Source organism: Acartia tonsa, chromosome 13 (genome assembly GCF_053477335.1).
Source record: "Acartia tonsa isolate MP-2025a chromosome 13, ASM5347733v1, whole genome shotgun sequence".
NCBI lineage: Eukaryota > Metazoa > Arthropoda > Copepoda > Calanoida > Acartiidae > Acartia > Acartia tonsa.
The window spans coordinates 11375514-11398090 of NC_137272.1; the positions used below are offsets into that span (position 1 = coordinate 11375514).

Here is a 22577-nt window from a genome sequence, read left to right on the forward strand (position 1 = left end):
GGGGGGGGGGGGGGGTTGCACATGTTATCCAAATCTTACTATAGCTCACACACGCATGACAAAGCAATACTAGGTACTAGATTCTTGATCTTGTAAGACCTGACACCTCTTACCTCCTAAAAAACAAACCGACTTAACCAGAGTGAGAGGGGAAATTTGACTGTAAATTTTATTGGTACCCAAAGTTTTATAACATGTTTTTATTATTCATTGGATCAAAACTTTTCGTATTCTATTTAATTTCAATTATTTTAATCTAGATATAGAGAATGTATATCAATTTATCGTCAATTGTCTTATCCCTTTAGATTCCTGCTCTTATAAACATAATGAATAAGATAAGATGGATGAAACACTGTGCCCCGACATCATTTGTTTTCCTTTCATTATTTCCACTCATTCCTCTTATTCACAGTTTACTTCTTTAATAGATTACCAGCGGCTACGATCCTAGAGGCCTCTAGTGGCCCTGGAGGTGGGAAGAAGAGAATTCGACCCCACCACCCACTTAAAATTGTAGTTTTAAAAGTACACTACAGAATTACCGCCTAGCGGGACACTTATATTGGAAGTTCTTTTCTAGGGACGATGTCTCTTGTGATGGTTGGTAGTTCCCTCCCCCAAAATAGCTATAAACCTTTCCAGGACCTATGGGAAGCTACATTGTAAAGGAAAGAAAGAGATAGTGAGATAGGGACAGAGTGAGAGAGAGAGAGAAAAAGAAGAGAAAAAGAGAAAGAAAGAGAGTTAAATATTGCAAGTAGAGAAATAAAAGAGAGAAAAGTATAAAAAAGATATAAATGTGTCAAAGTTTGTAAGAAACTGTGAACTAGGAACCAATGCAAACTTGTCATTTCTAAATATACTTTACATGATAAACTGGGTCTCTATAATCTTACACAAAAAATGAGAAGAGAGAGATAGAGATAGAGTGTAATAAAAAGTATTAGAAAGAAAAATATGAAAACAGTTATAAAAAATTAATAAAATTAAAACTTTTTTTACATAAACTATATCTACTAAAATTACATTGCTTGATACAATTCTAACATTAAAAAAAAATCATACAGAAAAAATTCATATTGTCTTAATAATGATAATTTCAATGTTGGCAACTATTTTGTTAATGATCCAATCATATTGAAATATGCATTTGATTTTACTTGAATTTTAGTAAGTGTGACTTAAACAAAGCATTTGACCCAACACCCTGTACACAGTACAAACAAAACAAGAAAATCGCCTAAATCTTGGCTCAACATAAAATATCCAATGCACCATCCATAGAAAGGGCGTGCACATGATTTGGATTGTGGTTGGAGGTTATTGTAAACCCATTAATTTTTTTTTCTTTGGAGGCGGAAAAACATTTAAACTTTTTTATCCCCTTTAATTGGAATCTACCTCCCTCCTCCCAAGCCCTGAATTTAAAATGAGGGGGGGGGGCTACCCACCAGTCCTTCCTAGTGCACGCCTTTGCACCATAGATAAGATAACTTGGCTACACCTGAGGAATTAAGCAAATATATCTCTTACTGTTTAGTGTTTATACAGAAAAGGTGCAAGTCCAATGAGGCAGGGAAAAGACATTGGACAATTAGTTTTACTGGTACCCAACGATATTAATCATGTTGTTATTAATTTTAATTAAGAATTGTCCTAACTTTTTAATTTACAGTTTTAATCTACACATAAAGTCATTTTTTTCATTGTCATGAGGGAGATATCTTAATTCATTGATCATTTCTTATTCTTCAACATCTTCTGAATTTCTTTAGTAACATTTTTAACGGTTGTAAAAAAGGAGTGATGGAGGGGCCAATCTGCTGTTTATTACACTTGTCTCAAAAGTTTTTCAATAATGTTTTCTTATTGGTTGGATTAACAAATTTAAGGACTTTGGTAAATTTTGATTGGTTGGTTTATTAAGTTGAGTGTTAAAACGTTTCAACCAATGTTTTTAATCCACAGAAGGGGTAATTTTGTGTCTTATCATTGGTACGTACATCAATTTATCGACCATTGTCTTATCCCTCAAAAACACATTTAATAATAAATCAATTAAAATTCAGTTTTAAAAAATCTGAAAATATAATAAATCTGAAAATTCTGATTTTCCAAATTAAAACTTTTTCATGGAATATGTTTTAAAAATTCCATCCTCCACACTTATTGTCCAATAAAATCATGCAAACGGCAAAATGGCAAATAGTTACATCTCTATATATAACATGAAATATTTATGTGTTTAAAAAGATGTTTTGCTTGATATTGCTGCGCTACTGTAAAACTAGATTTAAACACCTGCTCCTACCCTACTTTAGTTTTGAATAATTACAAACATTATTGATTGATAAAGTCAAATAAAAGATAAATGTATAAATTTAGTAATACCATTAAGAAACTAAAGCTCTTAGCCTAAATATACTTATCTTATAAATATTATGGTTCCTACGGGAGATTACATTCACTTAAGCGAATATTTACAAATTTTTACTAGTTTTACAAAAATTGTAATAAAGAATTATTTTTGTTAATATTACTGTAACTACATAAAAGATGGAAGCTTTATAAAAGTCCTAAAATGGTTTTAGACCATTTTATAATACTTAAATCTTGATATGGTTTTAAGTTGAACCCCTCCTTCCAATGGACTCTTTGGGCGCAAGTAGACATAATGATTGAATAAGTAAACAAAAATCTCTTCAAATACCTCACTAATAAAGTTTCTGTTAAGAGGAAGAGAGAAAGAGAGAGAGAGAAAGAGAGAGAGAGAAAGAGAGAAAGCATACATACTTATTCAGTTTTCTATCTATTGGTGATTTATTATTAAACTTAGAATCTTAAGTTTTAAAATTCTTTCTCCTCCATCAAAAGTTAAAAGCATAAAAGTTTTGTATTTTCAGGATGGAAGAGAACATTGAAGTATCATACAGATATTTATTTTATTTGTTAGCCTTAATAAAACTTTGGGTACTTGAAGTTTATTCAAACTACCATTGTATAAACTCTCGAATCATGGAAAGAATAGTTATTTCTCGTATCGTATTATAAACGGCTCTCCGCGGATATAGAATGTACAATTATAAGATTAAAACTAGTTTTTTTTAGTCCCGAGGTGCCGGAGGCACCGGCTAAAAAAACTGGTTTTAATCTTATGATTGTACATTTTTATATTCGTAGAAAGCTGGATATAATACGATGCTAGACATAGTTTTTTCGTATGGATGAGAACCGGTTCCTATCCACCGGATTCGAATGAATACGAGAAAACGAATTATCGGATTTTCACAGTAGCTTTTGATAGATGAGGTAAGGTACATGTAAATGATTGTACCGCAGGGGTAGAAAATTGGCCTTGATGGGTTAGAGCTCCCCGCAGGTGCTAGAAATTGGAGAAAAGCTTTTTTTACATCTTGATATTCTATTCTAACAATCAGCGTATGAACTTTTCAAACAATAATATCAAGCTTCAGAGAAAAAAAATTGTACATATAAATTTATCATTTATTGTCCAATCCCTTAAATTCCCTGATTATTTTACTACTTACATGCATACAACTTTTCTAGGCATTCCCATTTAGAATAATTCAAATTTATTACCTCCCTATAAATGCTAGTTTGGGGCAGTGTAATTTCTCTATAGCTAAGGAATTGTATTCTGGGATCTAGAAAGATAAGACAATGGCCAATAAATTGATGTACATCTCCAATGTTGATTCAAAAAATTGCCCCTTCTGTTGATTAAAATTAGTGATTGCAACGTTTGAACACTTCACTTAATAAACCAGCCAATCAAAATTCATCAAAAGATATTAAGCATACGAATAAGATAACGTTATTATAAAACTTTGGGGACTAGTGTAATAAACAGCCCATTGTCCCCTCTCTCTGAATTGTACGACTGTCAATAATTTAAAAATTCCTTTGAAAATTAACATATCAATTTCAGTGATTTTTTCTTATAAAAATTTTGTTTCTAAACATAAAATGCCATATATTTAAAGTTATATATATTAACTTCCTAAAATTCTAAAGATGATATTTTTTAAGTTCTCCAAAACAAAAAAAAGTGATAAAAAATTGATATTTTCAAATATTAAAACTAGAGTTAAAAGTGTTTTTCAAAATACCAAACATACATAAGCGAGCATATATTTTTGTGGGCCCCTTAGGTGTACCCAAACCCCTCACCTTAGTTATTTTTCATAAAGGGGGGAGGGATATAGAAGGTACTAAAGGTGGGAGAAAACGTTTAACCCTCATCCCCTTAAATTAAAAAGCATGGTTTTACCCTTGATCTAACATGAAAAGTTGTTAAAACACAAGCAAAGTAAAATGTGTTAAATCTCTCTCAAACTTTTGAAGAAATGTTCCACATCGTGTGTTGCTTCTATTCTATCAATTTATTATAGAGCTTCGCCTATTGCCTTTTTTTGGAGGGAAAAACCCACATTTATCTGATGTCCCAATTTCACATGTTTTGGAGAACTTAATTACGGTTTTTCACGATGGGACAAAGCCCCCCCCCCCCAAAAAAAAAGAAGAAGATTTGTTTTAGAAGATTTAAAAAGCCAGAATAATATGATTCTGTCAGAACTTTGTTGGGAAAATGTAGTAATCAAAGCAATACACAGTGAACCCTTCAAGTAAAACAGCGACAATTATGCCAATCTTTATTTGAAAGTAACAGAATGTCTATCTGTCTGTGTGTACAAAAGGATCTAGCTAACTGCTGAACCGATATGGTTCTCCTTTATAGGGTAGCTTCTCATAGGTCCTGGGAAGTTTTAAAACTATTTTGGGTGGAAGGTACCATCACTCTTCTAATAAAAAAACGCCCCTAGAAAAATGCCCCCCCCCCACAGAAAAGAAATACTATTTGCTATCCTGTAGCTTTTAGATACTAGATTATTTTAATTTTAAGTCAAAAAATTTCTTATTACAATTTATCTATCAGTTATTTTAACTATTAAATCAATATCACGTCATTAAATAAAAAAGTAAGACTTGTAAAAAAAGACTATAATTTTTCAATTCATATGTTTTTGTTATACAAATATATTTTGACAAAAATGTATATCTTTTTATTTTGTCATATTTAGAGAGAATATGCATTTTGGCCAGCAAAGCCACCTCTCTACTTCTTCTTGTTGGTCTTTCTTTGTCCGACTGTTGGTCTTTTTAATCCGTAGGTCCCTCGGGGCTAACAAAAATGGTTATTATCTTATATTTTTTTTTCATTTTAATATACACAGAAAGCTGTCTACAATACGATGCGATAAAAACTATTTTCTCATTCTATGTACAACTTTTAGCAACATTGGGTTTAGTCTCTCTGAATATGATGAAGTGAGGGGTGTAAAGGGTTAAAATCTTAGTTTACAAAATTCACAAAAAAATTAAATTATGAAACCTTTCTTGCTAAGTTTTTTTTATAGACAAAACTCTCCTTTCTTGCTCAAATAAACCTTTAGAGTTTATTATCGTTGCTGCGCTTGTATTGTAACATAATTGGCCTTGATATTTTTCCATGCATCCATCCACAATATGATATGAAAATGTTATATAGTTTTATATTCACATTTAGTTTATGAATATTCTAGAATGAATATACAGTAGACTGGCCCAAAAAAACATGAATTTTTAAATCTTTACCATATCAATTTGCGAATACCTTGAAGTTGTTACCGGCTCAAATGTAGACCTTTTAGTGAAAACTAGACCTCTCTACAATGAAAATTGATCTCGAAATTTCAATCTTAAGCTTTTTATCAAAAACTTCATATTTTCATGATTTTAACAAGAAATAATTAAAGAACTGCCAACCTAAAATAAAGTAACTAGAGTTCAAATATGAAGCAGTCATAAAAAGTAGGCAGAACCGCCATTCCTGCCGAATAATTCCGAAAAACGTCTAAAACCATTGTTTTATTTAAATTGATAATTTGTGTAAGAAATTGAACTAAAACAGTAGCTATTAGTCTTATGAGAAGAGAAATGATGAAAAACTCTAAAAAATATACATTTTAAAGACATAAAATAGGAAAAAGTGTTTTTAATAAATTTCATGGCTCAACAGACATAGTCGCCAATAAAGAGACAATTTACTTAACCCATTAGTGCCGAACCGGGCATCAAAACCCGGTTCCGAAAAATGGGAAAAAAACCGGTTTCCGGCTTAATAATTGCATCATTCTCAGAATGAATCCCCCCTCTACTACCCTGACTTTCATTTCCCCCTGGAGCAGGCAGTTTAGCTTACTTCCGTTTGCTGGTATAGCTCAACAAAATTTGAAAATCATGAAAATTCAAAATACCCCTTCTAACTTTTTTGTTTTTATAGTAAAGTCGCTGATTTTTTTTGTGAAATCTAATGTTTATTGACAAGTACATCTATTTGTGAATTCGTTTTATTCAAATTATAATTTTTTATATGATTTTTTTATCGTTTTTTTACGCCCTATTATGACCCGGTTCGGCTTGGCCATAAATACCCGAAAATTTTAAAACCCGGCTCGGTTTCGGTTTTTATTACCCGGTTTTAACTTTTCAACCAATAAAAATAACAGTTTACGTCATTAGTAAGGGTTTGAGCCACCCTACTAATCCTAGTAATCTCTATAGGTGTCACCCAATAGTTTTATGCTCGTTTTCTGATATGTAACACCCAAATTTTATATGTTCTTTTTTTGTAGTGTGCGTCTTTTAAAACTTCGAGCAACGGGTTTTTTTACCCGAAAACAGCGGCACCTATAGCCGAAACACTAAATTTGAAATAAATCTCTTCGTATTATACTTGTAGCTCTTTAGATTACATGAGGTTGTGTAGTTTTCAATTACGGATGGTATCAAAGTTCTAAAAAGTGTTCATCTCACTTTTGGCGTTAAAAAATTACATTTTTCGATTTTTGGTCAAAATAACCGGGTTTATACAGGTCAACCGGGTTTTAAAACTGGGGGAAAGCACCAAAAACGGGTGTTAATACCTGGTTGGTATTTATGGCCGAGCCGAACCGGGTTTTTTTGCAACTTTCCTGTGCACGCCACTAGAGCAAAACAAAAAAATACGAATTCCGTTTTGACCATTATAAAGCTTCCCTGAAACTTACAGCTCGATCGGCCCATAAAAGTGGCGCTCGGCACTAATGGGTTAAATAAAAAATTAAATGAGGGTAAAAAATATGTAATATACTTATTCTCATATTCAACTTTAAAAAAAAGCATATTAATAAAAAAATTAATAATGCAAAAAATAATTTGATTGTTTTTATTAAACCAGGAATAAAGAGTAAGGTTTATCTTTAATTACTTTTCTTCAATAATTTTGCAGTATGAATTAGCTTTCCCAAATTATTGTAATTGTACATAAATAAATTTTTATACTTTCTTTCTTGATATGTTTATTCCTGGTGATTTTAATATTTTATTTCAATGTTTGTAAACAAACAGACAGAAAATTTGATGTTTTACTTTATATCTGGTGTTAGGCTTTCATAATTTGGGGAATTGAAGGTGAAAATAAATATGCATTTGACGAGATAGCGATAGATTTTTTCTTAAAATCAATTATTGTGCTAAAATCTACAAACAATACATAACCTATTTTTACATAACGCACATTGAAAAGCGATTTAGACCTTCATTTGGGCCACACTAATATACAGATGTATATAAGGGTATCCACAGAACCAGTCGTGTTGAAGTAAAGAAACTGAACCTTACACGTCACGCATTCCCTCATTGCCAGAAAGGTGATGCGTTCAAAATAGTTAAAAGTAGTTCCAACTGCTGTTATGTCGTATGCGCGACAATGATATATACAGATGTATACTAGGGTATCCACAGAAACAGTTATGTTGTAGTAAGGAAACTGGACCTTAAACCTTAACATGTTATGCATCAACTAGTTGTCAGGGAGGTGATGGGTTCAAAAAAGTTAAAGTTTTTAATGGACGACATTAATTTATACAGATGTATATTAGGGTATCCACAGAAACAGTCGTGTTGAAGTAATGAAATTGGATCCTAAAGTTTAAAACAATAAGGGATTTGACATTATACTGTAAAATATAATTGCACCCAAAGTTTTATAGCAATGGTATCATAGTCGATTGCTCAAAAAAAGTGTCTTGTACTTTATTGAATTTTGATTGGTTTAGTTTCAAACTAGTACTGTTTAAACTTTTCAACCAATTTGTTGTTTCTACATAAGGGGTAATTTTGTTTATCATTCTATGGTCCATTTATGATATCTAACATGGTGCAATTCTTTGGGTACCTCATATGTATATTGTATATTAACCATGTCATAAAATATAATATTTTTCTTTTTCTAGCTTTGTAGAAAGAGATAAACATTTCATTTTATTTTCAATTGAAATATAAGAATAACATGAATTGTTTTATTATTTTAGTAGCGTAGCTATTAAATAATTAGGGTATTACGCTATAAATTGATGTACGTCCCCTAATAAACAAATAACACTTTTAGTAGATTTATAGTATTGGGTGATAGGATAACACAACAAATTATAGGATAATGCCAGAACAACAAAACAACTTATCTAAGATAAGATATAAGCTGTGACTTATATAATAAGCCAATATAATATACAGGGTGCGCCACATATCTAGGGACTTTTTCTAAATTGTAAACAAATGAACATAAAATCGTCAATTTTAAAGATTTTATTAAATTTTAAACACTGGGGAGCAAATTAGGTATATGACTATTAGATCATTGAATAAAATCGCCGCCAGCATCAATCACCGCCTCTACCCGCCACCTTAACCGCCGGCAGGCCAAGGTCAGAATGTAACTGTCCAAGCTGGCGAAGTTCTCCTTGATAGTTGCAATGAGGGAGGTCTTTATGGTATGGGTACGTCTATTAGTGCATACTTCAAAGTAGCCCAAGGTCCAAAAGTCCATTGAATTAAGATCGGGCTGCTGGGAGGCCCCATTTCCTTGGGAATGTGAGTAACCGCAAGATCCAAATTCACCCAACTTTCAAGCTACCCTTATACACGGAGGCTCTTATTTGGACCACAGTTGAGCTAGAACGACGTTCTATACCTTTTTGGAAATGGCAGGAAGACATCTATGGTTTTCAGCGCAATTCATAGTCTAAAATGAGTTTTTAAGTTCCATATGGGTCTCTGACGTTGAGAAACGAGAAATTTTCACGATTTTACACGATTTTTGACGTTTTTGACATCTCTAAATCTGCCATGTTTCACTTTGCCGGAGTACTAAAGCCAAGCCATTTTAGATAAAGATCTGTAGTCTTTTCTAGTGTCTTACTTATGTATCTAACAGTATCCCCAGCAAGTTGCATAACTCTAGCTCATCTACAGATGGGCTGAGATCCGATTTAGTGGGCCCTAGTTGAGAATCCAGATTATACCAGCGGCGCACTTCGAATCTGCCTTGTTGAACATAAGCGCGGCCAGCTCGGAGTACGAGCTTATCTTCGCCCAAAGATTTTTTTGTGCTAAAAGGTCATTACCTAAGCTTTTTATAGTGGGTTCAAACGTCCTGATTGGTCAAGTAGTTTTGACGCTATGGCCGTTTTAAAAAAGTCCCTAGATATGTGGCGCACCCTGTACATATATAAAGTGCTATCGACTTCAAACTTGACAATATAATTTTTGTAACTGTTAGGCAACTCTATAATTAATACCAGAACTTCCGTATGTCCATTTAAAACATTTTTATTCTAAAACAATATCCTTCTAATGTATTGAACAAACTAACTACATCAAATCAATGCAACAAATTAACTTTAAATAATGACAGACGGACAGACTAACTTACCTAAGGTATAACCGCTGACTGCTGGGTAGACAATGTGAGATATCAAACTGTTTCCAGGACGGCTGACTTCCAGAAAACTCGAAATATTGACTCTCAACCTAAAAACAAACAAAAATAGAGTTAAATAAAAAGATGAGATGTTTTTCAAAGTGTTAAAATTCAGAAAGTTTAAGAAATCCAGAGAAAAGTGGACATTGCACTATAAGTTTTAGTGGTACCCATAGTTTTATAAATACGTTATATTATATTTTGGCTTAAAACCTTGAGTCCCTTGATGTTTATTTCAAACTATCAGTGTCCAAACTTTTCGGCCAATAATATACTGGAGATGTATAAATGTATCGTCCATTGTCTTATCTCTAAGGATATCTGAAGAAGTCAATGTCAATGAGTATGTCCGTCCGTCCGTATGCCACAACGTAAAATACTTCAATTTATAAAGTTTCGTGATTTTTTATTATTTACTTTTACAGATTTTTGTAAATAATTGTATATTATTTTGAACATGCACTAATTTACAGTTTACAAAAAATCACTGAAAAGTAGACAGACCAGCCATTATTAGTTAATCAGTTGCTTCATATGACCAAATCCTATAAGATTTTATAAGTTACCTTTCATAAGTACTAAGCCGTACAAAGAAATAAAACAATATTTTAGACTTCAGGGAACCCTCCTGAGTCTTTAGCTAGCCTAAGAAACTTTTTAGGATTTGGCCCATTTATAAATTTTTAAAATATTTTACAAACGAAAATTGAAATAAACGTTGTAAAATCTGTCTGCTATCTGTCTAGAACTTATTGGTTTAATATAAGAACAAAGGATATATTAGAAAGTAAACAAAAAATAGCAGCAAAAGTTTTTAAATTGATAATGGATTAAACACCCACGTATATTTTATGATCCAAACTTTAGCCTAACCTAAAATAATAACTAAAATTCCTTCTTTTCAAAAAGTTCTGTGTGTAAAAATATCAGACTGTTTGTCTGTCTAAATAAAAGTATCTTGCTAACCGCTGCACCGATATGGTTCTCCTTTGAAGTAAAGCTTCTAATAGGTACAGAAATTAACTATTTTTTTGGGAAGATACCCTCATCCTACCAAAGGAATTCACTCTCAAACAATTTGCTATGCTCTTCCGTCACCACTCTGGGGAGGTAGCAGCTAGTATCTAATAAAAGAGGGGGAGGGTATTGGGATTGAACTTCAAATTGAAGTGATTCTACCAAACATGGCAAACAAAGAAATAATATTAATTATTACCCAGATTTTTCTTTTGTGTTTCCTTTAAATAATTTTCTATGGGATTTTTTTATTTATTATTGTTGAAGAAGCACAGCTACTTAACAACTAGATTTTTTTGTTCTATAGTAAGTCCGTCATTGAATATAAATATTCACGAAGGCTCATGAAAAGTTATATTTGTTGAAAGATTAATAATAAGCTATTATATTCCATTACTAGCACCCATAAAGGCCTCTAGGGGCATTGGAGGGATGCAGGGGAAAAAAGAAAACTTAAATATTATCTTATTTTTTGGTTGGAGGAGTGAATTACTCTTGGGATGTTGGAGGTACCCTTCTCCAAAATAGTTATATACTTTCCCATGACATATATGAAGCTCCTCTGTAAAGAAGAACCATATCAAGCCAGCAGCTAGCCAGCACATAAAGCTATAGACAGACAGTTATCATATTACTTTTATATAAAAATTAATGATTATAGTGTTGCGGCGCTATTTATGACCATAATATTCCTTGGTTTATGGTTGCTAGGCATAGGATGTTCTGACTATAAAACTAAATAAATTTCAGTAAATTAGAATGGAAATGCCATGTATTTTTTTATTGGACCCGGATCTACTCCTATAATTGCTGATGTGTTAAATTTTTGTACATTTATTATTATGTAAAAGTACTTTTTATTATATTGTCCAATACCAATATGAAAAGTCAAATATTGGGTAAAATAACTAGACTTAATACTATGCATTGTGTAATTGTATAATTTTTTAAAATGTATTAATGAATAGAAAAAATAATAAATACAGATAAAAAAAATTTTGACAGCTCAAAAGGGAAGAACTAAATAATTCAATACAATGTCCAACAAACTTATTTTTAAAAGGGGAGCTCTGCAGGGCTAACATAGCCACAAATAGGTGTTTTAAAAGATGTTCAAGAAATAGATTTTAATGAAAGCACCACATATTATCATGATTCTTTTTTTTAATTTTTAATTTTAAATATTACCTTGGTATGGAAGTAAGGAGCGGTTCTGCTATCTGCATAATATGTTGTCATACCTAAATAAGGAACATTAAATTGTGTGCTTCTTTAAAAAAAAACGGTTTTGCTTGGTTGTGAGATGGGTAGATTCAGTTACAAAAAATTACCCCTCCTCGAAAAAAACTTACCCAAAGGAATGTTCTTGAGCTCGTTCATGGCATCCATCTAAAAATAATATTATTACTAGCGATTTCGCACCTTGAAGCCTCTAGGGGCACTTGAGTGTGGGGGTGGGAGTCGATTACCATGTTTAAATTACCATGTTCATAAATAGCGTATAAATGATATTTATAATTAATGAAATGTATAAAAAAGACATTGAAAATACGCCAAAAAAAAATTTGCAGACGTACAAACAATTATACCATAGTTATAAAATAGTTTCGCTACTGAAATTAAAGTTAACAAAGGGTATTGATATAAATTTGTTATTGACTCAAAAATCAATTAAAATTTCAATAACATTTACGTATCAAAACATGTTTTGAAAAATTTTAAACTAACAAGGATGGCAATATCTTTAGAGGGTTTGTAAGGCAGCAATATTTAACAGTCACTCTTCCAGTATATTTTCTTTGTTTATAACAATTACAGAATGATATTGTATTACTTTTTTAAGCATCAAAATTATTTACAATCCAGTATTTTAAAATACCATACCCTGTTTTTATACTTTTTTAAAAGAGATTATTGTATTTTGGTGTCTAATAGGTGGAGTGTTAAAACCTTATTTTCATTGTTGTATGCAACGCCCCCTTCCTTGCCTCTGCTAACAGCAATTAATACATGAAAAAAAATATGTTGTCTTTTGATTTTATGAACTTAAAAGACTTTAAAAGGAATTGTTGATATTTTTTCTTGGTTACGTTGTAAATATGATTTAGAGAAAAGCTTTGCTTTCATAAATCATTACATTAAAGTAACAGGATGTCAGTCCTATGTGTGTGAGCAGTTTAAAATCTTGCAAACCGCTGTTTCGAAACAGTTCTTCTTACAATGCAACTTCTTTTAGGTTTTTCAATATTTTAAGAAAGGGTTTCTTTATTTAAAGTGAAGGTTGAACATCATACAAATATACTTTTTAATATTTTCAAGAAGCCTTAAAAAATCGTTGTGGGATTCTATTCTTAATTTTAACCTGATAGTGTGATTATATGGGTGTAAAAGAGCCCACATAATAATCATTAAAAATACTTTATAAACACTTTAAGAGGCTTTATGTAGCAATGTTGACTTCACTTACTTGTTTAGTTTGTAATCTATAATACAAAGTAGAACGATGTCTGTCCGTCCGTCTGTCTGTCTGTCCGTCTGTCCCTTAGGATCTCGGTAACCACTGAACCGATCGGATTCTACTCTTCAGGGAATATACCTACTGGTCCTGTGGTGGTTTAGGCTATTTTCTTGGGAGGTGGAACACCCCCAACTCCCCAAACCCCCCAAAAAACAAAAAATCTCTCCGCCATTTTAAAAAAAATTATTTAAAATAATGGTGAAGTGGGGGATCTCCAGGTAATAATAGATGTAATTATACCTCTTTGGGCAAAGCACCTAGAGGCTAGGGGCGAAGCCGCTAGTATGATATAAAGAAAAGCTTTGCATACATAAATTTAATAAAATAAAATTAAGAAAAACATATTCATTTTGCTGAGATAACTTTTTTATCGAAATTTGATAATCATCAAGGATATTAAATATTTTATGTACGTCAATTAATCTCAGATTTCTTTACAAAATATTCTAATACAGTGTTATATAATTTTTTTTCTATTTTCTTAACTTTAATATTATATATTTCCAGTATCGCTTCGAAACCGATTAATATCCGGTGGATTAGAACCGGTTCTCAGCCATACTGAAAAACTATGTATAGTATCGTATTATGTCCAGTTTTCTACGAATATAAAATTGTACAATAATAAAATTAAAACCCTTTTAGCTCGTGCCTTCCGCATCTCGTGTCTAAAAAAGATGGTTTTAATCTTATAATTGTACATTTGTATATTAAAGGAAAGCTAATTATAATACGATGCGATAAATAGCTATTAAAACTTTAAAATCTACCCATGTTTAAAATGTTTGCACTCTATTTTTTTATATGCTATTTCAAGGGTTTATATCGACTAATAGCTTTAATAAGAGGTTATCATAGCTGACATAACATCGATATATTTGCGTCATAATGACACTATAACTACATTTATGACACAATTTTTGCAGGGCGCGTCTAGCACTAGTGAAATGTAGGTTTTTTAGCCCAAAAGTCGAATACTCTGGAAATTCGACCTGATATCATTTATTTATACCTAAATAGAGGGTCCCACGTCTTTCTTTAAATCATAAGTGCATATGTGGTATTCGGCAACCGTGAGCCATGCCTATGGCACCCCTGATCTAGGGTTCGGTGGAGGGTCAATGGCCCTCCCCCGAGTCCTGGGGAAGGGGTCTAGTGACCCCCTCCCTATGCTTACAATTAATGATTGAATCTGTCATGTTTATTATGGTTAACTGTATTCTTAATTCTCCCCCACCCTTTTCAGGGATGGGGGATCATTATTGCCCAAACTGACCATTGTATATGTATTATGATGCTTTTATGTTATGATTATTTATTCCTATCCATGTAATTATTGTTTGTTGTATATAGCTTTAGTATCTTTTAAACCTTCAATAAAGTGACAACTGAAATAGATGTTGATCATTATCTAGTGAATGCTAGAGAAGCGTAGCTTCTCTATAGTAAGGTGTCCACGTCTGTCACACTGCCGTAATCTAATTGAACTCCGGTGTCTGCCATTTATCCTCGGCGGATACCACAACTTTTGGTGACAGCTGTGTGAGATTACGGCGAACCACAAGTGTAGAGCAGACGCGCATCTGAGGCTAAGGTACTCCCAGCAGTGAATCTGGCAAAACTGACGCAAGCAACCTGAATTACCCACCCTGGACAGCAAAGTTTAACTCTGCATCCGGCAGTTGTGGAAGCGAGACAGCGAAATTTGACGAATAACCGCGAGCAGCGCCGATATCTAACGGAGAATTGAGCGCTCAAAGGGCTGAAACAGGCCTGCGGACCGGCTGAAACAAGCCAAATAAGTGTAAACGGCTGCAAATAGGCCAACTTTACTGCAAGAAATAGCAGGATCCGAACCAGTGGCGCTAGCAGGACGGGACATTCCCTGCCGCCATCAGCCGGATTTGGATCAGCGGCGCTAGCAGGACGGGACATTCCCTGCCGCCGATAGGCTGAAACATGCCACATAGCTGCAAGCTGCGAGCCAACATACGAGTGTAGTGCACCAGAACAGAGAAAAACTACGTCAACTCCAAGTATCCTGAGAGGCTACAACGCAGCCACCCATCTAGAAAAACAGATATTATGTTACATTGCAGGGATTACCACCCTGGTGTGATGGCTAAACAATAGATTTATGAGCAAAGCTTGGCAAACAAATTGTTGTGTTGTGATAAATCTAAGAATAGAACAGGCTTGGATTTATTGTGTATTGTGATAACAGCTAAAAATAGAACAGAGTTGGTAAACAAATCTGTTATGCAATTGTGATAAGGACAAAAATAGAAGCTAGATGTAATAAAATAAAGACCCTGATATACAATCAAAACACCTCAAGCCCACAGCACAACAACAATACACCCCTTATTCCAAGGGAAAGGGAGGAGCCCCTCTCCATTGAAGGCAAATACAATCAGGGTGATATAATAGATAAGCCTAGGATTAAGAAGAAAAGGCACTATTACACCAGCACACAGTTACCTCCCTCCCTCACAGGGGAAACGGACGGAGTTACCCCCGTCCCCTCACGCGCTTCCCCCTTCCTACCCACACTAGACTAAGTCCGTCTGTAGTGTGGGGCTAGCGATCGGACACACAGAGCGCCATTCACGGGTAGCGCAACAGAGTGCGGAAAATATCATAAATTCAACGGACGAAGCGGACCAATGAGAGAGCGAGTTGAGGGGTGAGAGCGCGTTTTCCCCGTGTGCGCGGATTTGACGGTGCGGACGCGCGTTGCAAGGACAGGAGATTTCACGCACACACACACACACACACACACACACACCGGAGCGGAGCTACTCCATAGCATTTAACAGGGGTATTTTTAGCAAATAAAGAATTACAAGCTTCTCTCCTTCTAGCTCTAGTGTGATAAAGGAAAACCCAATCAGTTCCTGACAGCAGTTCAGACCCGCAACATCTATCTACCCCTACCAGCCTACCCTACAACCTCAGCACCTAACTAGTGATAAGTACAGCTAAGTTATATTTTTGCAACTAAACTACCAACCTAGTGATACAAACAGTGTTGGCTGTTAGGCTAGATAGCCTCAAGTGACAAACCATTCATTTTAGTACTGTATAACTTTGTGCCCCGCCGTTGAACCGTTGACCCAATGGACCAGCCGCAAGCCCCAGGAGGTGACCAAGCCCCAGGATGGCTCCAGGATGACCCTCAACCGGCCCCAGCCGAGTACCGCAAGCTGATGCTGAGCAATCTGCCGGAGTATAGAGGGCCGCCCAAGCAATCCTGGTCGTCACATATCCGCAGACTCGAGATGTCATGGGCGGCTTACCGCGTGCCACCTCATGATTCCCTCAACCGCCGCAACGCCCTCCTACTGTCACTGGTAGGGCAAGCGGCGGAAATGGCGTCCCATCTGTTTGGCGAGGCAGGCCAAGCCTTGACCTACGAGCAGGTCAAGGCCGAGTGTGAAATGTTATTTCGTCCTGCTTTTGAATCCCAAACGCTTAAACAAGCGTTTAGGGATTACAAGCAACACTCGACAGAACCGATACAGGCGTACATATCCACTAAATGTGCCCTGTATCGGGACGCCTATAGCCATGAGGATCTTGAGTTGTTGGTGGACGAATTAAATCGTGGAATTCGTAACGCCAATGTAAAACGCATCATGATGGGTCATGAAATTACGAGTGTACCTGAGTACACTCCTAAGGCCATGTTTACCGTCACCATGATCACAAAGCAACTGAAGGAAGGTGTGTGCCTAGTGGACTCTACCGACGGGCTGACTGGATCCGCCAGCATCCAGTTGCCCCAGTATGATGATTCGGAGCCAATGGAGATTGGCGCCTTGGCTCCGGGTCTCCACCAGATGGGGAAGGTCGCTCCAGATGACAAGGTTCCAGGACGCTGCTTCCGCTGCCAGGGGAGAGGCCACCGAGCTCGAGACTGCCCAACGCCTGTGGAAGTCAGCCTAGAGGAGAGACGTACCCAGCCACGCCGTGACCGTTCTGCCAAGTGTGAGCGTTGTCACTATGACGGTCACACGGCGGCCGACTGTAGGGCTGACTGGGCCCAGGTAGCCAGCCGCAGGCGCACCGCCGATAAGGGCGCCCCTCCAGGGAAGCCCAGCAGAGTGGCCCACATGGAAGGGGGCGCGCCCCCAGCACCCCCGCAGCAAGCAGCCGTGCCCAAAGCTGTGGACCGAGCCGATGGGATGCCGCAGTTTGGGACTGTCCCAGCTAGGATCAACGTACTGGGCGGCGCGGCTGAACCCAACCGGGTTGGCCTAGGCTTCAGCCTCAACCATCTGGGGCCAGAGCTGATACAACCCAACAATGTCGCCGAGCCAGAGATTCTGAGGCCCCAGCATTTTAGCCTCAACATGATGGAACCTGCCCGCCTGAGCCTACCCAGCAAGAGTGGAGGGGCGCTGCCCAGCGTCCCTGAGACGGTGTACGGGGAGGCCCTGGCAGCCGCCGAACGAGAGAGGCAGGAGGTGCTAGCCAGCGCCTCTGCATCAATGTATGGGACGCCACCCGGCGTCGCCACCTGGGATGATGGGGGGGTGCTATCCAGCGCCTCCCACCTGGTGCCTGGGGCGACAACCGTCGCCGCCACCGAGATACCTGGATCCTGGAACGAGCCAGCCTCCAACCTGATGTCTGGGGCGACAACCGTCGCCGCCACCGAGAGACCTGAGTCCTGGAACGAGCCAGCGGTCCCAGAGGAAGGGGTGACACCCGTCACCCCCAGTCAGCCAGCGCCACCAGCCTGCAGGGAGAGCCCAGCTACATGCCATCCAGAGCCCCCTGCCAGCCAAGGGAACCCAGCTGCTCAACATCAGGATAAGTTGAATTTGTTAAATGTGTTGTATCCAAGATATTGTAGAAACCCAGCCTTGCCTGTGCCCCCTGCACCAGAGGCTGGGGAGATTGAAATTTGGGAAAATAAGGACTTGCCTGTGCCACATGCACCTGAGTTCCTAGGGCAGGGGAGGGAAGTGAGTAAGGGCGAGCCTGTGCCACATGCACTTCAGCCCCATGCCACTGGGCATGCTTTGGACAAGGGAAGGGAGCACTTGGGGCTAGGGGAGCCGACACCCAGGCAAGTGCCAGTCGCTTGCCAGTCTGTCATTGGGGAGGGTATCGGGGTGCCCCGGCCGCATACAGATAACGCTCAATGGAAACTTGTATCTAGCCAGGAGCAGCCCAGCCGTGTCCAGTCCCAAGAAGCAGCCGTGACCAGAGCTGAAGATCCCCAGCCGCGTGTACGAGGAAGATGGTTGCCTGGAAGCCTCTCCCATTGGTGGATGGTCCTGTGGGGCCTCCTGCTGGCAGCCGTGTGGCCTACAACCAGCTACGTCCTGGTGGGATGGGACTGTGCCAACCCCACCCATGTCACATCCTACAATAAAGAAAAGATGTGTAACACGGAGCCCCTACACCAGGAGGTGCCCCTGGGCCATGAAGTACACGTCCTGCAGCAAGTCAAGGTGAGGGAAACCACCGGGTACAGTTGTCAACTCACCGTGTCCCAGTGGACATTCAGGTGTGGAGTATGGGGTCACCTCAAGGTGACCTCGGTCCCCACCCTCATGAGGCCAACCAAGATAGACCCAGAAGCGTGCCGAGACCTGGCCAGGAACCGAGTCTACACGTTGCCAGGCAAGACCCAGCCACTGACGTTCCAGCTGAACCATCCCTTGTTCTTCACCATCGATATGGTGGGCGCCCTCGTCAACAGCCCCGAGGGGGTGGGTTGTGAAGGGGAGGACGTCCACTTTGAGGGCCAGCTATACCGCAACGAATTAGTGCTCCAGGAGCGACGGCTGCTGGTCAAGGAGGAGACCTATGTGGTGGAGGATGGACGGGTGGAGTCCCAGTCTGACCACCTGACCCTAGAGTGTCCCCATTCTGAGCTGTCCTGCATCACTTGGGAAGCAACCTACGTGTGGGACCACCTGGGAAGAGATTGCCCCTTGAGGCTGATCCGCAGCCTCCAGCCCAGCCTGGTGATGGATGCATATCTGGTTGACCATCAGGCCCAGTTTTTCATCAACATGACCAACCCCACCTCGATTGTGAACTGCGACTTCGAGGCCCATGCCACAAACCATCCAGCGTTGTTCGTGGCAGCTGACCCAGCCGCGGCTGCGCTGCCCAGAGTGTCGGCCAGGGATGTTGACGTTCCCCTTCAAGCCCAAATACATGCAGGTTATATTGGGTTTACCCTGGAAACGCGCATGAAAAGCACCGCAGCAGAAGAAGTAGCGGCCAACTGCTGGAAGCTCCAGCAACTAGACCCGGCCCACCCGGTGCGTGTCCAGGGGAGCACGTTCTCGGTACTGAGGGGAGACATCCTGCTGCAGCTGACTTGCCAACGCCATAAATACGTTGTCCGCGAACACAAGGAGTGTTGGGACAAAGTGCCAGTAGAGCCCACAGGTTTTGTAGACGCTGTGACACGGGTATATAGTGAACACGCCACCAAGATTCCCTGCTCCTCCACCTACCCCCTGACTGTGCACGCGGAGGAAGGCTGGATAGAGTTAACCCCCGCTCCCAAGAAAAGGCCACCCCCGCTGGATACGCCTAAGCAATTGTTGACCGAGCCCCTAGATGACTTCAGTTCAGGTGGCTTGTATTCGCAGGCTGAGTTGAACGACTGGCAACAACTGCTGGCGTTCCCAGCATACAAGAGTGCCATGCTGACCGGCCTATCCTATGGCTCCTGCGTTCAGCAAGGCAGCTGTTCGGCCACAGGAGACAATGGAATAGTGTCCTACAACATTGACCGACTGGCGGAGGAAGGAGAGGCAGCCCTGGATGTCTGGGCTGGATTTAGACAAGCCATCCACGAGTGGGGAGATGGCGCAGCCATACTGTGTTTGCTGTTGTTGATCCTCAAACTGCTGGGGGACCTAACCATCATTTCCCTGGCAGCAGCACAAGGAGGAGTCCGGGCAGCCCTGAATGCGATATCACAAGTGTTCCTGTACCATCCAGCTTTGTATAGGAAAGCGCTGGCTAGAGCCAGGCTCAACCATGCCAAGTCCCGGGACTTTTCAGTGGACTGGGATGCCATTCCCATCGGCAGGGAAGCAGCCGAGGAAATGGTGTCTATGAAATCAACTGACAGCGGGCATGACCGCCCAGGTAGGCCAGGACCGCCCTCTGGCAGACCCCGCGGCCCCTCAGGAGGACAGGCCGCTGCTCAGACGATCAACCTGGCAGCCAGCGCCCCAGCCGCTGCCAACAACAACCAGCAGGCCCCACTGCTGACCGTTCCAGCAACAACTGTGCCACCAGCAAACCTGATACCTGCCGGCGCTGACCAACGTGTCCAACCCAAGCCAGCCTCTGCCTTCTATCCCACATTGGGAGCCCATCAACCCTAAGAAGACACTCACCACTAGGATTCCATTGAATCATTATCGTTGTATATATATCTTAGCCCTAAGGAGCGGACCGAAGGCCTCAACCACTGTCGGAAGTCTGGTAGGGAAATCATCTCCCAGCCTTCCGAGGGGAGAGTTGTGGTATTCGGCAACCGTGAGCCATGCCTATGGCACCCCTGATCTAGGGTTCGGTGGAGGGTCAATGGCCCTCCCCCGAGTCCTGGGGAAGGGGTCTAGTGACCCCCTCCCTATGCTTACAATTAATGATTGAATCTGTCATGTTTATTATGGTTAACTGTATTCTTAATTCTCCCCCCACCCTTTTCAGGGATGGGGGATCATTATTGCCCAAACTGACCATTGTATATGTATTATGATGCTTTTATGTTATGATTATTTATTCCTATCCATGTAATTATTGTTTGTTGTATATAGCTTTAGTATCTTTTAAACCTTCAATAAAGTGACAACTGAAATAGATGTTGATCATTATCTAGTGAATGCTAGAGAAGCGTAGCTTCTCTATAGTAAGGTGTCCACGTCTGTCACACTGCCGTAATCTAATTGAACTCCGGTGTCTGCCATTTATCCTCGGCGGATACCACACATAGCCTAATTTTTTTTCATATTTTAATATTTTATACCTAATAAAACCCTCTATTTTCTAAAGATCTAACATCATTTCTACAATTTTTATTCATTTATTTTCTATGATGTTCTTTTAAATCAACAATAATAGGTATTTGTTTTTTGTATAGAAATACATTTAATTAACTATGCCATTCAAAATTTAAAATAAATTTCAAAGTATGAAGATTTCAACTAAATTATAATAGCAATTCAGATCCTCATAATGGAATAGGTCACTAGGACAAACAAACATTAACACTTATAGAATACCCATAATATATGTAAATGTCTAAAGTTGAAACACAATTGGAGTAAATTTGTTGAAAAACTGGACGTACGGACATTCTGGTAACAATAATACAGTTGCTACGTCTTCTAAATTATAACTACTAAAGCTAAACTACTACAGGAATCATCATGGAAAGTTTGAAATCGATAAGACAATTCTAACATTTCTAAATTAACGGAAAAAAGCTCTGGAAGGACCGACCCTAATAATTGAAAAGTTTTACTTTTAATAAACACATCACTTCAAATTTAGAATTCAAAATTGTAAAAATGTTTTACAAGAGTTACAAAGACAGGTTGGTTCCTTCAGATTTTTAACATACATGCCTTCCTTTGCACCAGATTTTACAAGATTAATTTTCACTTTATCTTGGCAATTCTTGTCTTTTCTTCCATAAGTTACACAAATTATTTTTTGAGCTTTTAAATGATCTGTTGCAAATTATGACATGTTTGATATTAATGAAACAACCACACTAAGAATGAATTTTATTATTAATAAGCTTCCCGGATTTTTAATTTTTTGACTAGTGGATTTTATTTTATAAATTACTTAGGTTAAAAACATTAATTTACAGCTTTTTCCAAAAAAATATACTCAAGTTCGAATGCAGTTTGTTTTTTAGGCTATGCACTTATGATTTAAAGAAAGACGTGGGACCCTCTATATAGGTATAAATAATTGATATCAGGTCGAATTTCCAGTTTATTCGACTTTTGGGCTAAAAAAACCTAAATATTACTAGTGCTAGAGATGTGATTTACTTTTTCCTAAATCGCATTTGGCTCTTCATATCCCGTTTAACACACATTTACTGAGAAAAATGGAGTTTTGAACAAGTTCTTGTTAGAGTAGCCAGAATGAATTGTTTATGTTAAAGGTCTCAGA

At 38.3% G+C, this 22577-nt stretch overlaps 1 protein-coding gene across 1 annotated transcript in view; it reads right to left on the minus strand.

Annotated features, from left to right (window-relative positions):
• LOC145303807 (uncharacterized) overlaps positions 1–22577 on the minus strand; it is a 105372-nt gene that overhangs the window by 14771 nt on the left and 68024 nt on the right. Inside the window, exons 21-23 of the mRNA XM_080145427.1 lie at positions 12235–12271; positions 12071–12123; positions 9818–9915 (exon numbers count right to left, since the gene is read on the minus strand). Coding sequence (XP_080001553.1) covers positions 9818–9915; positions 12071–12123; positions 12235–12271 — 188 coding nt within the window. The remainder of the gene's footprint in view (positions 1–9817; positions 9916–12070; positions 12124–12234; positions 12272–22577) is intronic.